Genomic DNA, 16,948 nt, shown 5'->3' with positions numbered 1-16,948 from the left:
GGGAACGCATACGTGGAACCGAGCCCCTCAGAGGCCTGGGAGAGCTGGCTCTCCTGCGCGTTTCCGAAGGCAAATGGCCGTCTTCTGAATTATCGGGTGTGCACGGTGATCTGCCCGGCACCCCGAGATGGAACCGGGCCTGCCAGGCAGTGCGACCCGCTGTCCCTTAGGGCGGGGTGAGTCCGGTGCCCACCACGAGCAGGAAGACAACACAGACCACGTGGCAGGACAGGCCCTGCGCTGCCCACGACCACGCTGGAGGGGAGTGTGTGTGTGACTCCGACCTCAAGGTCCAACAGGGGTGCAGGGATTGAGGCATGGAGTCTGGGACGGGCGGAGGCAGGTCAGGTGTGTGAGGTCCCGGGTTGCCGGGGTGACTGGCTGTGCCACGTCCACTCTGGTTGTTGGGGTTGGGGCTGTTTCCAAAAGGGGTGGTTTGTTCTGACGTCTGCAGTGATGTCAGCGTCCTCATGTACTTTCTGTGGAGGTTGAGACGCAGCCCATGTGTGACCTGGTGGGTGGGACAGACACAGCCCGGGTGTGACCTGGTGGGTGGGACAGACACAGCCCGTGTGTGACCTGGTGGGTGGGACAGACGCAGCCCGGGTGTGACCTGGTGGGTGGGACAGACACAGCCCGGGTGTGACCTGGTGGGAGGGACAGACGCAGCCCGGGTGTGACCTGGTGGGTGGGACAGACACAGCCCGTGTGTGACCTGGTGGGTGGGACAGATGCAGCCTGGGTGTGACCTGGTGGGTGGGACAGATGCAGCCTGGGTGTGACCTGGTGGGTGTAGCAGACGCAGCCCGGGTGTGACCTGGTGGGTGGGACAGACGCAGCCCGGGTGTGACCTGGTGGGAGGGACAGACGCAGCCTGGGTGTGACCTGGTGGGTGGGACAGACGCAGCCCGGGTGTGACCTGGTGGGAGGGACAGACGCAGCCCGGGTGTGACCTGGTGGGAGGGACAGACGCAGCCTGGGTGTGACCTGGTGGGTGGGACAGATGCAGCCTGGGTGTGACCTGGTGGGTGGGACAGACGCAGCCTGGGTGTGACCTGGTGGGTGGGACAGACGCAGCCTGGGTGTGACCTGGGGGGTGGGACAGACACAGCCTGGGTGTGACCTGGGGGGTGGGACAGACACAGCCTGGGTGTGACCTGGGGGGTGGGACAGACGCAGCCTGTGACCTGATGCCTCACCGTGTGGCTCCGCCCACACTGGAACCGGTGCACGTAGCCTGGAGGTAGCCTGCAGGGGTCTGGGTGACCTGTTTCACGAACCTCGAGAACAAGCTGCATTTGGGGGGCATCCCGATAGCTCAGTGTCGGGAAACTCAGCTCCCTGCTGTCACCAGAGCGTCAGTGCCGGCCTCAGCCAGGGAGGGAAGTGTCAGCAGTACTTGACTCAGTCCAGCCGCGCCCAGCACTCTGGGTTTAGACTGAGACTGGAAAGTAGCACTTCGGGGCCCAGGTGCAGCAGGATGGGGTGCTCAACGGTGCCTTGGGAGAGCGGGCAAAGCGCCCTTCAATCCCGCCTCCAGTCAGCCTGGTCGAGGACGGTACAGGTGCCGCTGGGTCGGGTGGGGCCCCGAGGAGCCCATTGGTGCCCGGGGAAGCCCCCGCTGGGCCAGTGAGCCCGTGGGCCGGAGCAGCGGCCTCCCCGCTAGAAGCCAGTGTGAGGCCAGCACAACGCTGACCGGGAACGCGTTGCCATGGCGACATCCTGGGGAGGGGGGGGGCCAGGGGTGTTCCAGGGGGCGGTGCCGCACACAGACCAGGCTCCTGACTGAGAAGTCAGGGGTGAGGACCGCACCGTGGCACTGTCAGCTCCGGGAGGGCATGTGAAACAGCGCCCTTTTCGTCGGAAACGACTTCCGGTGTTCTCGGCCCGGCGCTGTGGGGCTTGCTGACCCGGGGAGCAGGGCCCCTGGCATAGCGTGGACGCTGTGGTCACACGGCGAGACCTCCCTGTGTCCCACCAGCTCAGAGGGCGTCCCCTCCCCTGGGGACTCACAGGCCCCGCTGGCCGTCCCCTCGAGCCCTGCAGGCCCGCGTCCAGGGTTCTCCCGTGTGGTGACGACGTACAGCAGTCCTTCCCCGCAGGCTTCCCGGATCCGGCCATTGACCCTCATCCCGATGGTGGAATGAGGGCCCAGGCTTCCGTGTGTATTTGCCCTCACGCACAGACGATTCTCCCGGCCGGCTTGCCTGGGGTCGCGTCTGTGCCGACGCTGTTGTCATCACGCATGCTCATTTTTATTTTTTTTTAAATGTATTTGCATTGATCTCAGAGAGGAAGGGGCAGGGAGGGGGAGATAGAAACACCAATGATGGGAGAGAATCATGGACCGGCTGCCTCCTGCACGCCCCCCACTGGGGATCGAGCCCGCAACCCAGGCCTGTGCCCTGACCGGGAATCGAACCGTGACCTCCTGGTTCCTAGGTCAGCACTCAGCCATGGAGCCACGCTGGCCGGGCCGCAATCCCTCGTGTTTGTGTCTGAGAGCCGGAGGGCCGGACAGGGGTGGCGGCGCGGTGCGTGTGGTTCCCGGGCGCCCTTCAGTGTGAGGTGGTCTTCGGGTCCCCAAGGAGCGCTCTGTGACCAGATGTGTCTCTTCGTGCTCAGCTGTCCCACGACCTGGCCCGGGTGAAGGCGCGCTATGAGAGAAAGATGAGAGAGTTGGTGGCCAGCACAGTGGGCGCGGGGGAGATTCAGCAGCTAAAGCAGAAGCAGGAGCTGAAGGTAGCGTGGGCCCCTCCCCACCCGCCGTGTCCACAACGCGCGCCCGAGGCCCAAGGCCCTGGGGACCGCTCCCGGGTGGTCGTGGCCTCCCGGTGCCGCCCAGACGCTCAGCAGCTCCCGGTCCAGCTGGGGGGCCATTTGCCTCCCTCTCTCCCTCTCTCCCCCTCTCCCCCTCTCCCCCTCTGCCCTTCTCCCCCTCGCTCTCTTACCACAGGGCGGGCGGAGGGGTTCCTAGAGGCCCCCCAGGTGGGCCATCCCAGCCCCTGGAAGGCAGGGCCCAGCCGCCTGCGACCCGCAGCGGGAGAGGAGAGGCGCCCCGAGAGCAGAGCGCCCCCTGTAGTGGGGAAAGACAATGGCTTTTCCATAAACGTGTGGGCGAAGACACATGGGTGGGGTTACGATTGCTTTTCAATGACTATTAATGGAAAATGTTCAGTTCCCCCAGCTTCCCCGAGTCCTGCAGTGAATACAGGTAAACAGCCCAGGTGGACGGCGGCCCCATCGTTGTCCCGAGCGGAGCGGGGTCCTGAGACCCGGGTGTGAGGGGCTGGGTTTGGACGTGTGACGGCCACCAGTTCCTTGAGATGTGTTTTATTTATTTTTTATTTGTTTATTTGTTTTTAAAGATATATTTTTTAATTGATTTCAGAGAGGAAGGGAGAGGGAGAGAGAGAGAAGCATCCATGATGAGAGAGAATCATGGACCGGCTGCCTCCTGCACGCCCCCCGCTGGGGATGGAGCCCGCAACCCGGGCCTGTGCCCTGACTGGGAATCGAACCGTGACCTCCTGGGTCATGGATCGTCGCTCACCCGCTGTGCCACGCCGGCCGGGCCCTTGCGCTGGTTTTAAAGGCCCCTGTCTCGTGGAGCTTCCTCAGTCCGGTCTCCTCTCCTGTCCTGTGGCCGCGGCCCGCGTGCTGGGTGCGCGTACCTGGAGGTAGACGTCCGCTTAGCATCGCCCCTCCCCGCTGCCCTGCGCCCAGTGTGTCTGTGCTGGGCGCCGGGAGCGGGACCAGGGCCCGGAGTCGGCGAGGCTCGCTCAGTTGGGGTCAGGCAGGTCCCGCGGGTGGCCGCAGCTGGGCAGGGTCCGGCGGGTTTCCGGGCAGCCCCGTTGGCCAGCGGGAGCGTGTGAAGGTGGCCGGGTCCTCGGAGCGGTTTGGAACCGGTGGACGGTCGGTCAGGAGCGGCAGGGCCCAGGGGAGGCGGGCACATGGGCAGCCTTGGCGGCGGGTGGGCAGATACCTGAGGGCCGGCTGGCTCCTCCCTCCGGCCGGACACGGAGGCTCTCCTCACCGCCTGCGGTGCTTCCCCAGTTGGGGCCCAGCCTCCTCGTCCCTGCGTGTGGCGGGATGGGGGGCTTGGATGGAGCCAAGACCGGAATGGGCTGAGAGAGGCATAGCGGCTGAGTCGGGGGAAGAGAGTGGGGCTTGGGCGTGGGGTTGGGGAGGCGACGCAGGGCCATGGCGAAGGGAAGCCTCGGGGGTGTCGGGCGCACCGTCCACAGGACGCCGTGGTTGGGTCGAAGGGACGCAGGAGCGGTGGTCCTCCGGCTGCCGGAAGTGGGGGCCCAGTTGGGCGCTGACGTGGTTCAGCTTCCGTGGGGTGAGTGGTCTTGGTGGACAGTTTTGAGAAGGCGCCTGAGCTCGGGGTGGGGGGTGGGGGGGAGGGCTTACAGGGACGGTGGGGCTGGAGGTGCATTGTGTGACCTCACCTGGAAGCCGCTCCCTGGGGGGCGGCGGGGGGCAGCCTGCTCACACCTGAGCCCCAATCCGCAGACACAGGGGCAGCCCCGGCCGATCTGAAACGCCAGCCACTCGCACCCGAGCTGGCAGCAGGGCCGGGGGCCAGCGCCTCTTTGCACGGTGCCCAGCGGGGCCCGGAGGCCTGCCAGTGGGGGAGCTGGCGGGAGGCCGGCGGGGAGGGAGCCAAGGTGCAGGCGGGAGCCCTGGGCGGTACCTGAGCCTCCCCGCCAGGACCAGGGAGGCCGGGTCAGAGGGTCGCTCGGGAAGGCGCTGGGTCCGAGTTTCTCCGGAAGAAGCCCTGGTCCCCAAGGCCAGCCCTCAGACGCGAGCCCTTCAAAGAGCCAGACGCGCTCTGCCGGCCGCTCTGAGACGCTCGCGGGGAACGCGGTCAGTGAGCCCCACGGCCGGGGCGTGCCTGTGGCCTCAGGTGTCCGCAGCGGCATGGAGGTCGGCCTGGTCCTGCCCCCGCTGTCCCTCTGTCTGTCCCTCTGTCTGTCCCTCTGTCTGTCTGCAGTCACTTTGCTGCGTCTTACCGTCGAGCGGGTGCAGCGCTCTGTGCAGTGGGCAGGGCCGTGGGCCGTGGACGTGGTGCCCGTGGCTGGGGGGCTGCGGAGCGCCAGGCTGGCGGGCGGGCAGGTGTCCAGGCAGGTCTGCCCGCCCCAGGGTTGTGGCCTTCACCGCCTGCGGGCTTTCCCACCTGCCCGGTCTGCTGAGCTGCCGGAGCTGCCAGTGATTCTAATGAAGACATAAACGTCAGGGGGGGGCTCTGTGCCCGTCAGTCCAAGGAGGGCTCCGGTTAGTTTGTTCTTCCCTTTTTAAAATAAAGGTTTGTTATTGATGTCAGAGAGGAAGGAGAGGGAGAGAGAGAGAAACATCCACGATGAGAGAGAATCATGGACCAGCTGCCTCCTGCACGCCCCACACCGGGGATCGAGCCCACAACCCGGGCCTGTGCCCCGACCGGGAATCCAACTGTGACCTCCTGGTTCATAGGTCGATGCCCAACCACTGAGCCACACCGGCCAGGCTGTTTTTCCCTGGTTTTTAAAGAGACAGATTGCCCCGCCGCTCACACACGCACTCAGGCCCGCCAGGAGCGCGCTCCCTGGTCCCGCAGCCGTTTCCGGGGACTTTTCCGGATCGGACTTCAGCTGTGCTCTTGACAAGAAATGAAAACCGCAGGTGGGCTTGTACGGGGTCGCCCACCCTCACAGTCCCGCCTCGTCCGCAGGTGCAGAAGCTGATGAAGGCTGCCAAGGAGGGCACGCGGGACGGGCTGGAGAAGACCAGGGCCGCCGTGAGGAAGGGCCGCTCCTTCATCAGGACCAAGTCCTTCATTTCCCAAGGTCTGAGCCGCGGTCCCCCCGCAGGGGGCCTGGCTGTGCGCCTCCAGCCGTGAAGCTGGTGTGCAGTTCCCATGTGTGCTCAGGGCCTGCTCCCCCACCCCGGGGCCTGCTCCCTCCACCCCGGGGCCTGCTCCCCCCGCCTCGGGGCCTGCTCCCCCCGCCTCGGGGCCTGCTCCCCCACCCCGGGGCCTGCTCCCCCCGCCCCGGGGCCTGCTCCCCCCGCCCCGGGGGCTGCTCCCCCCGCCTCGGGGCCTGCTCCCCCCGCCCCGGGGCCTGCTCCCCCCGCCCCGGGGCCTGATCCCCCCGCCCCGGGGCCTGCTCCCCGTACCCCGGGGCCTGCTCCCTGGGGCCGGCTCCCCCTCGGGCTCCGCTCAGCCTGTGCTCCCTCCTGGGGGCTTTGTGGGGCCAAGGGCGGGGCTCTGAGCCGAGGGACCTGCTCACAGGTACTCCACAAACCACAGGAAGTTGAGTGAGCTCCCGGGGAGCGGCCTCCACCCCTCTTGATTGTCCCCTCTCAGCCCTGGGCCATCGGTGCCCCCACCCGAGGGGCTTCCTCCCCTGCTCTCCCTCACGACGTCCCCCCAGGCCTCGGGGACCCGGGCCAGAGAGGGTGCCCCGTGGCAGGCCCAGAGCTCATGCTGGGACCCGGGCCCAGGGAGGGTGCCCCGTGGCAGGCCTAGAGCTCAGGCTGGGACCCGGGCCCAGGGAGGGTGCCCCGTGGCAGGCCCAGAGCTCAGGCTGGGACCCGGGCCCAGGGAGGGTGCCCCGTGGCAGGCCCAGAGCTCAGGCTGGGACCCGGGCCCAGGGAGGGTGCCCCGTGGCAGGCCCAGAGCTCAGGCTGGGACCCGGGCCCAGGGAGGGTGCCCCGTGGCAGGCCCAGAGCTCAGGCTGGGACCCGGGCCCAGGGAGGGTGCCCCGTGGCAGGCCCAGAGCTCAGGCTGGGACCCGGGCCCAGGGAGGGTGCCCCGTGGCAGGCCCAGAGCTCAGGCTGGGACCCGGGCCCAGGGAGGGTGCCCCGTGGCAGGCCCAGAGCTCAGGCTGGGACCCGGGCCCAGGGAGGGTGCCCCGTGGCAGGCCCAGAGCTCAGGCTGGGACCCGGGCCCAGGGAGGGTGCCCCGTGGCAGGCCCAGAGCTCAGGCTGGGACCCGGGCTCAGGGAGGGTGCCCCGTGGCCGGCCCAGAGCTCAGGCTGGGACCTGGGCCACGTCCCGTGTTGTCTGGTTTCTAGCCCTTTGGGGGAACCTTCGTTTGTTTAGCTTTACTGTGTTGGTGAAGAAGAATTTAGTTTTTGTGTAAACTTTCTGATTTGGGAACCTGTGCTTTTTCAGACGTGTGGTGGGACAGGCAGGCGTGTGGTGGGACAGGCAGGCGTGTGGTGGGACAGGCAGACGTGTGGTGGGACAGGCAGGCGTGTGGTGGGACAGGCAGGCGTGTGGTGGGACAGGCAGGCGTGTGGTGGGACAGGCAGGCGTGTGGTGGGACAGGCAGACGTGTGGCAGGCGTGTGGTGGGACAGGCAGACGTGTGGTGGGACAGGCAGGCGTGTGGTGGGACAGGCAGGCTGTCAGGAAGCCGAGGGAGTCCCCCGAGCGTCCTGGCCAGCAGCGCCGGCTCTTGGGCGTCTCCGCGGCCGTTCTTTGTTTCTGGGTGTGAGATTTCATTTTCATTATTTTTGTAATCCTCATCCAAGGATCTGATTTTATTTATTTTATTTTAGAGAGAGGAAAGGAAAGGAGAGAGAGAGAAACATCGACTGGTTGGGCATGTACCAGGGCTGGCAGTGATATTTTATATATTAAACTAGAGGCTTGGTGCACGATATTCGTGCACTCGGCGGGGAGGGGGGCCCTCAGTCCGGCCGGCGCCCTCTCGAGTCCTGGATCCCATGGACACCCTCAGCGCTGCCGTGGAGGCGGGAGAGGCTCCACCACCGCCGCTGCGCTCGCCAGCCGTGAGCCTGGCTTCTGGCTGAGCGGCGCTCCCCCTGTGGGAGAGCACTGACCACCAGGGGGCAGCTCCTGCATTGAGCGTCTGCCCCCTGGTGGTCAGTGCGCGTCATAGCGACTGGTCGTTCTGCTGTTCGGTCGATTTGCATATCAGCCTTTTATTAGCTAGGGTTAGATAGCGCAGCCATTTCTAGTTCACCGTCAGGCACTCAAACGCCGGCTCTGCCCTTGGAAGGTGAGCTCCAGGGACCAGCAGCTCCCTGTGGGAAGGGTGTGTCCGCGGGGTGGGCGTGTCGCCTGGGTCACCGCTGGGGGTGGACGGGAACGGGAGACCGCGCTCAGTCTCGGTCGACAGCGACCGGCTGCTCCGCGATGTTGGGGGACGTGGTCTCCGTGTCACACCCGCGCGTCCTGACTCCTTAGATCCCAGGCCGGGCCTCGAGGAGGAGCAGAGCGTGTTTATCGACGTGGACTGCCGGCACCCCGAGGCCGTGCTCACCCCGATGCCTGAGGGGCTGTCCCAGCAGCAGGTAGGACGCTGGGCAGGGGCTCAGGTGCCACTTCCCTGTACGGCTCAGCAGCCGTGTGTGTCTGGATGTTCCCATGCTGCCTGGGGGCACCCGCTGTGCCAGCTCCCGGCCCTCCGCCCGCCCCTCCCGCCCCTCTGTCTGCCCCTCCCGCCCCTCCCAGCCAGGCAGGTGGAGGGTTACCCAGCAGGGCATCCAGGACCTGGGCGGCTGGGACTCTGGGCTCGGACATTCTGGTTCTTGAGTATTTTGAGTCTCCCCCGGGGTGACTCTGAGAACCTGCAGGTGCAGAGTGTACACGCGGGGGAGTTACTTCCGGTGCGGGAGGACGGCGGGCTCACCCAGAGGCAGTGTGTGGGTGTGTCAGGCCTGCGGGAGGTTTCTTTGGTTTTATTCTTGTATTTTTATTAACTTGTCTTGTACCAGTGCCAGGTCCTTTGGCCCGATACACGAGGGTTATCTCAGGACTTTAGAAAAAGAAATAGAACTCCTAGGTCAGACCCCAAGTAGCCTCCCTCCGACGGAGGCCACGTCTGTGACGTGAATGGTGGGGAAGGCTGGCCTCGGTTTGACCCTCTGCCCATTTGAGGCGGGGGTGATTCGGACCTGGGGCCTAACTCCCATTCTGAGGGTTGGCTGTGGCCCAGTCAGGCTGATGGGGGTTTGGGGGGGGTGACTCGGACCTGGGGCCTAACTCCCATTCTGAGGGTCAGCCCGTGGCCCAGCCAGGCTGATGGGGGTGGTGGGGGAGTGACTCGGACCTGGGGCCTAACTCCCATTCTGAGGGTCGGCCCATGACCCAGCCAGGCTGATGGGGGTGGGGGTGGAGGTGATTCGGACCTGGGGCCTAACTCCCATTCTGAGGGTCGGCCCGTGACCCAGCCAGGCTGATGGGGGGCCACCGGGGGAGGGTGGCCAGGGCTGGCCGGCTTGTGTGCTTGGGTTTCATCCCGGGCACAGCCGTCCTCTCTTCACTGCATCACTTTCTTCCTTAAATATCCAGAGGGGTTGACTTTGGTCTTAATTTTGTGAATCGAATAGTCTTGTCTGTAAAGGAAAACCCACTCCCTTGTCAATAAAGGGTTGTTGTCCTAGTGGCTCCCGTCTGTGAGCTGAGCTACTTCCTGTGGGAGACGCTATCCCGGCCGCCAGGTGCAAGGGGCGTGCTCTCCCTGGGTTGGCTGGGGGTGTGCATGTGTGTGTGTGTGTGTGCGTGTGCCTGTGCCCGTGTGTGCCTGTGCCCGTGTGTGCCTGTGCCCATGTGCGCGTGTGCCTGTGTGTGCCTGTGCCTGTGTGTGCCCATGTGTGCCTGTGCCTGTGTGCCTGTGCGTGTGTGTGTGCCCGTGTGTGCCTGTGCCTGTGTGTGCCCGTGTGTGCCTGTGCGTGTGTGCCTGTGCGTGTGTGTGTGTGCCCGTGTGTGCCTGTGCCCGTGTGCCTGTGCCAGTGCGTGTGTGTGTGCCCGTGTGTGCCTGTGCCTGTGTGTGCCCGTGTGTGCCTGTGTGTGCCTGTGCCCGTGTGTGCCTGTGTGTGCCCATGTGTGCCTGTGTGTGCCTGTGCACCTGTGTGTGCCTGTGCACGTATGTGCCTGTGCCTGTGTTTGCCCGTGTGTGCCTGTGCCTGTGTGCCTGTGTATGTGTTCCTGTGTGTGCCCGTGTGTGCCTGTGCCTGTGTGCCTGTGCGTGTGTGTGTGCCCGTGTGTGCCTGTGCCTGTGTGTGCCCGTGTGTGCCTGTGCCTGTGTGTGCCCGTGTGTGCCTGTGCCTGTGTGCCCGTGTGTGCCTGTGCCCGTGTGCCTGTGCCAGTGCGTGTGTGTGTGCCCGTGTGTGCCTGTGCCTGTGTGTGCCCGTGTGTGCCCGTGTGTGCCTGTGTGTGCCTGTGCCCGTGTGTGCCTGTGTGTGCCCATGTGTGCCTGTGTGTGCCTGTGCACCTGTGTGTGCCTGTGCACGTATGTGCCTGTGCCTGTGTTTGCCCGTGTGTGCCTGTGCCTGTGTGCCTGTGTATGTGTTCCTGTGTGTGCCCGTGTGTGCCTGTGCCTGTGTGCCTGTGCGTGTGTGTGTGCCTGTGTGTGCCTGTGCCTGTGTGTGCCCGTGTGTGCCTGTGCCTGTGCGTGCCTGTGCACGTGTGTACCTGTGCATGTGTGTGCCTGTGCCTGTGTGCCTGTGTGTGCATGTGTGTGCCTATGTGCGTGCACGTGCATGTGGTTTAAAACCAGCCTGATTGTGACTTTATGCTGTTTTCCGTTTATTGGCAAAAATAACTTGCCAGACGGTGTTGAGGCTGTTGCCAGCGCCGAGTGCGGTCACCGGCTGTCACAGGCGCCGTGGAGCCTGACGTGTGCTCATACGCACCGCAGTGGTGAAACCTGAGCCCAACGATGGTGTCAGCGTTCAGAAGGCAGGCGGCTCGGGCCGCAGCGAGCTCCGCGCCGGGAACGGGCGGGCGGTGCTGCCACGTTCCCGCCCCGAGGTGCCTGTTGGCGTGATCAGATCTTCGCAGAACCAGCGCCCGCCACCTTCCAGGGCTTCGGGCCTCTGCCGTCTGTGAACAGGGCTTATCGGGCAGGGCGGCCAGGAGCTCCTCTGCGTCAGGATGAGCTGCTCCTCACCGTCGTCTCCACGGGAAACGTGTCACTCAGCGTCGGGCAATGCATGCCTGACAGTCACCGCCGTGCGTCACGGTGGCACGCGTTAGCGCCGCGGCTCCCCGTGTGCGCCTGTGGCTACAGTGCACACCGGGAGGGTTAGAGACGGACACGCGGTGGTGAGGGAGCCGTGCGCTTGTCCCGTGCGCTAGCTCGCGAGCAGCCGTTCAAAACGCGGTAGAGGCCTTCGGGATTCCTTTCCCGACGGCTCTGAAAACCAAACACCGGACACCTCGTTATCAGAAAGAAGCCTCACGTGGGAGTGACGTTTCTCTGCGTGACGTAATTTCCTGCCGCTGTGTGTCCCGCTCCCTCCAGGTGGTCAGAAGGTATATTCTGGGTTCGATTGTCGACAGCGAGAAGAACTACGTGGACGCCCTCACGCGGATCCTGGAGGTACGTGTCCCTCACCGTCCACCTGGTTGCAAAGGCCTTCCGTGTCTGCCTGTCACTCGGACGCAGCCGCTGCCAAACGCCCTGGAAAATGGAACGCTGGAGGCTGCCGCAGTGGCTCCCATCTGTAGGAACGGTCAATAGACGTCTTTTAAGCTAAAAACAAGTTGATCCCTGGCCAGTGTGGCTCAGTGGAGAGAGCGCCGGCCTGTGGTCCCAAGGGTCCCGGGTTCGATTCCGGTCAAGGGCACGTACCTGGGTTGCAGGCTCCTCCCTGGCCCGGGCCTTGGTCGGGGCACGTGCAGGAGGCAACCAGTGGACGTGTTTCCCTCACGTCGATGTTTCTCTCTGTCTTCCCCTCTCTCTTCCACTCTCCCTAAAAATCAATGGGAAGATACCCTCGGGTGAGGATTAAACATCAATAAGTAATAAAATAAATGGAAATACGTGGAGTGGTATGTTTTGGAATCCCTGTGACGGACACAACACGTCCCTCCACACTTCGCCCGGCCCCTGCCCTCTGCTCTGTCCCCAGCAGTACGAGCGGCCGCTGGCGGAGACGGAGCCGCGGGTGCTGAGCGAGCGGAAGCTGCGGGTGCTGTTCCACCGCCTCCGGGAGGTGCTGCAGTGCCACCGCCTGTTCCAGATGGCGCTGGCCAGCCGCGTGGCCGAGTGGGACGCCGTGGAGATGATCGGCGACGTCTTCGTGGCTTCGGTGAGTGCCGGCTGCCCCCACGGTCAGCCGCCTGCACCTCCAGGGCGGGCCCGGCAGGACGGTCCACACCTGCACCTCCAGGCGGGCTTGGTGCGTCGCCGGGAGACAGTCTGCGGAGGCCCGAGGACAGGGGTCTGAGAGTCCCCCGACGCAGCAGCAGCTGGTTTGACAGGCCGCGTGGCTGAGCCCGGCTGTGCCCGTCAGCGTGCGGGTGGGGGTCGGGGAGCCCGCGTGAGGCCGTCCCTCTGTAGCCCGTCCCCTCCTGGGCACGTGGGGAGCCGGCCGAGTACACCTGCCTGTCCCCTCAGCCCGTGCTCCGCGCCCGGAGCTCCTGTGCAGATGCTGGGCCCCTGGGGCCGGCGGGGCGGGGAGGCGGGCTGCGGCCGCTTGTGGGCACGGGCCCTCGGCCAGCTGCCTGGACGCCGCAGCCCGAGGCAGCATCGGGCCCTTTGAGCCTTCCGTCCTCGGTCCGTTCACGACTCGGGCGCCTTGTGACCCACGAGCTTCGCTTCGGGACGCAGGAGCCTGCGGGTAACAGAGCGGCACGCGGATGGACGGACGGATGGCGCTGACCAAGGGTGCTGGCGAAGGGGCGCAGCTGCGGGTCCCGTGCCCGTGGACTTGCGTGGGCGCCGTGACCGCCGTGACCGCCACGTGACGCCTCTCCTTCCTCGGAGCTCGCGGTGGGGTCTGCGCGCACCCCTGCGGCCGTTGTCATGGAAACGGAAATACCGGTCATTTCCTCTGTCGTCACCTCCACCCTTTCTCCATCCCCTTCTCACAGTTTTTACCTGGGAGCAAACGTCTGAATGGAAACAGTCCTTTTTAAAAATATATGTTTTTATTGGTTTCAGAGGAGAAGGGAGAGAGAGATGGAAGCATCAGCGAGGAGAGAATCACGGACGGGCTGCCTCCTGCACGCCCCCTGCTGGCGGCTCCTCCCGTGAATGCTGGTGTGGGAGCATCCTGCCCGCTCCTGCGCCCTGACGGGGCATTGAACTCTGACCTCCTGGTTCATAGGTCATCACTGAGCCACACCCACAGGCGGAAACAGCCCTCTCTGTTTTAAGCGTGACGCAGGTGAGCACGCACCTTCTCTAAGTGAGGTCTCCCCGGGTGTCGCCCGAGGCCGTGGCTTCCATCCTGGCGGACGGCCGTGTGGACTCGAGGGGAGCACAGAGCAAGGCAACGTCTCTGCCGCCCGGAGCCTCTGTGCTTCTCGGGAAAGGGGACCGAGGACCTACGGGCATGGCCCTCGGCCCAGGAGTCGGGGCCTCGTGCTGCCCCGCATGCCGCCCTGCCCTGGAGGTGGAACCAGACAGCGAGGGCGGGCCGGCCCTCCGGAGCGTAAGGAAGGGCGGCTGTCATGTCCTCTCTGCACGCGGACAGCCAGGGACGTTTGCTGAAACCCAGGCTGCCATGGCTCTGAGCCAAGGAGGCCTGAGTACAGGGGCCCGCAGCCTACGGTCACCCCGCCGTTCAAACAGCGCCCGACACGTTTGCTTAAAAACATCCTACTCGGTGGGCAAAAGCTAAACTCATTTCCCCCAAGAACAGGAACAAGAGAGGGATGTCCGCTCTCACCACCCCTCTTCAACATACTACCGGACGTCCTAGCCACAGCGGTCAGACAAGAAGAAAAAATGAAAGGCATCCAAACTGGAAAGGAGGAAGTAAACTCTCATTATTCGCAGATGACATGATATTGTACGTAGAAAACCCTGAAGACTCCACCGAAAAAACCAATTCGATTTAATAAATGAGTCCGGCAATGTAGCAGGAACGAAATCCACACCCATAAATCTATGACTTTTTTATACACCGATAATGAATTCTCAGAAAGAGAAACTAAATAATCCCATTTACCATTGCACCCAAAATAATTAAGATACTTAGGAATACACTTAACCAAGGAGGTAAAAGACCTGTACTCAGAAAACCACAGGATGTTGAAAAAAAGAGGTAGAGGAAGACATGAACAAGGGGAAGAGTATACCATGTTCATGGATGGGTAGCATCAACATCATTAAAATGTCCATACTACCCAAAGCAAGCTACAGATTCAACGCAATCCCTACTAAAATACCAACGGCATATTTCACAGATCGAGAGCAAACTCCAAAAATTTATATGGGACCATAAAAGACCCTGAATAGCTGCAGCCTCTTGAGAAGGTAGAGCAAAATGGGAGGGATCACAATACCAGATATTAAGTTCTACTACAAAGCCACTGCACTCAAAACAGCCTGGTCCTGGCCCAAGAACAGGCACAGAGACCAAAGGAACAGAACAGAGTCCCCAGAAATCGACCCAAAAAGTCACACCATGTGGCGGTGATGAAGTTTGTTTCACGTAGCGTGGCTGTGACGGGGGTTACTTGAGGTTGGGAGGCCCCTGGGTGCCACGTTGCTCACGTTTCCATGTCCGCTTTCAGTTCTCCAAGTCCATGGTGCTGGACGCCTACAGCGAGTACGTGAACAACTTCAGCGCGGCCGTGGCCGTCCTCAAGAAGGCCTGCTCCACGAAGCCCGCCTTCCTGGAGTTTCTAAAGGTGGGCAGCCTTTTCCCCCTTTGGGGTTTTAACGCCTCTGATGGCAGGCTCCACGGGGGACCCCGATAATGAAACGGCGCACCCTCGCCGCCCAGCGTACCGTGCCGCTCACCGCGACGGCTTTAGAACCAACAGCGCCCTCGGCGTTGGATCGATGCGAGAAAGAAAGATGCGTTTTTAGGGGTAACATAGCTTTTATTTATTTATTTTTATTTTTTATTTTATTTTTTTAAATATATTTTTTTAAAAAAATATATTTTATTGATTTTTTACAGAGAGGAAGGAAGAGGGATAGTCAGAAACATCAATGAGAGAGAAACATCGATCAGCTGCCTCTTGCACACCTCCTACTGGGGATGTGCCCGCAACCAAGTTACATGCCCTTGACCGGAATCGAACCTGGGACCTTTCAGTCCGCAGGCTGACGCTCTATCCACAGAGCCAAACCGGTTTTGGCATGATATTTTACAGAGAGGAAGGGAGAGGGATAGAGAGTTAGAAACATCGATGAGAGAGAAACATTGATCAGCTGCCTCCTGTACACCTCCCACTGGGGATGTGCCCACAACCAAGGTACATGCCCTTGACCGGAATCAAACCTGGGACCTTTCAGTCCGCAGGCCGATGTTCTATCCACTGAGCCAAACCGGTCAGGGCACATAGCTTTTATTTTTTATAATTTATCTTATTATTATTATTTTGTTGACCCTCACCTGAAGATATGTTTTCCTTTGATTTTTTAGAGAGAGTGGAAGGACGGGGAGAGAGAGAGAGGGAGAGAGGGACAGCGATGTGTGAGAGACACATCCGTTGGTGGCCTCCCCTCGCACCCCAACAAGGGCTGGGGATCAGACCTGCAAACCAGGTGTGTGCCCTTGACCAGGAACTGAACCTGAGGCCCTGTGGTGTGCGGGCCGATGCTCTGACCACGGAGCACGCTGGCCAGGGTTGACGGTTCTGACTCCGAAGCCAGCCACGCTCGCTGTAGGCCAGGGGCCGAGAGGTGGACGGGGGGGACCGATGTGGGTCGGGGGGGGCAGTCGTGGGGGGGGACAGGCAGTGGAGGAAGTGTCTGCAGACATGGAGGCAGGCCCTTGCGTGGCCTTGACTCCGCCCGAGGCCGCGTGCTGGGCGTGGACGGCCTTCAGGTCCCGCTGCCTGAGGTGAGTGAGACCCCGCTGCCCGCAGCAGAGCCAGGAGTCCGGTCCAGACCGCGTCACGCTCCACAGCCTGATGACCAGGCCCATCCAGAGGTTTCCACAGTTCATCCTGCTGCTCCAGGTACCGCGACCCCATGGCCCCTGGTGACCCCGGGGACCCCGGAACCAGCCCTCCCTGGGGCCTCAGCCCCTCCTCTCCTCCCAGGGGGCCCCCACCAGCCTGCGTCCTGCGTTCGGCTCAGCTGACACTGACCCCCGAGCGTCAGCCCTCAGGCCCAGGGCCCTGTCCACTCCAGACGCCAAGCACAGTAGCGGGTCACAGCCACGCAGTTCTGTCCCGCCCGGCTACCCAGCTGGGGTCCCCACGCCCCCGCAGGTTCAGGAACGGGCTGGCGGGGCTCCCGGAACTCAGGAAGGCACTGGCGTTCGCGGTTTATAACTCGGCCACCGGATGGACGTCCAGGGGGAGGGGCAGGTGGGGGGACCTGGGGCCGCCGGGCGCTCACCACCCTCCCAGCACCACGTCCCCGACCCTGAACCTCTCCAGCCCTGCCTGTGGGTTTCCGTGGCGGTTCCCTGTGGAGGCAGACGGATGGCCTCACTGGCCCACGGGGACCCCCTCATCCCTCAGCCCCCCCCCCCCCGGAGGGCCGGCCTCCCATCCACCTGGAGCCACGGCCGCGGGAGCTACCAGTGGCCTCAGCTCAGGCGCGCTGGACAGGCCCCCCCGTCACTCAGAAACCCCGAGTGTCAGGGGCTCTGTGCCTGCAGCCTGGCCCGGGGCAAGGACCAAGTGTGTTGTGTGTGTGCGTGTTTGAAAACTTATCTTTATTGATGTCAGAGAGGAAGGGAGAGGGAGAGAGAGAGAAACATCCATGATGAGAGAGAATCACGGACCGGCTGCCCCCTGCACGCCCCCCACTGGGGATCGAGCCCGCAACCCGGGCCTGTGCCCTGACCGGGAAGCGAGCCGTGACCTCCTGGTTCCTAGGTCGATGCTCAACCCCTGAGCCACGCCGGCCCGGCCAGATGCTACCTTTTCCGTGAGCAAGGCCGTTGAGGGAGTTAATCTTGTTTTTGTGAATATTGAAGTGTCAGTCAGGCTGTGACTCACCTGGTTTACGTCCCTCCCGACGGGTTCTTATTCTTCCCCAGAGACCACTGACCTCACGGTCACCCACTGCGGCC

General features: G+C 63.3%; 1 protein-coding gene across 4 annotated transcripts in view; it reads left to right on the top strand.

Annotated features, from left to right (window-relative positions):
* Positions 1–16,948, top strand: part of ARHGEF10 (Rho guanine nucleotide exchange factor 10) — a 71,917-nt gene that overhangs the window by 24,775 nt on the left and 30,194 nt on the right. The window contains exons 9-15 of one of the 4 annotated variants that reach the window (XM_080661354.1): positions 2,626–2,742; positions 5,717–5,831; positions 8,199–8,305; positions 11,260–11,337; positions 11,873–12,049; positions 14,484–14,600; positions 15,789–15,881. In XM_080661354.1, the coding sequence (XP_080517480.1) occupies positions 2,626–2,742; positions 5,717–5,831; positions 8,199–8,305; positions 11,260–11,337; positions 11,873–12,049; positions 14,484–14,600; positions 15,789–15,881 (804 nt within the window). Of the gene's footprint in view, positions 1–2,625; positions 2,743–5,716; positions 5,832–8,198; positions 8,306–11,259; positions 11,338–11,869; positions 12,050–14,483; positions 14,601–15,788; positions 15,882–16,948 lie in introns of all 4 variants that reach the window. The other 3 variants (XM_080661353.1, XM_080661352.1, XM_080661355.1) reach the window with 3 other exon arrangements.

This window comes from Plecotus auritus, assembly GCF_963455305.1.
Source record: "Plecotus auritus genome assembly, chromosome: 3".
Classification (NCBI taxonomy): Eukaryota; Metazoa; Chordata; class Mammalia; order Chiroptera; family Vespertilionidae; genus Plecotus; species Plecotus auritus.
This window is presented reverse-complemented; position numbering and strand designations above follow the sequence as displayed.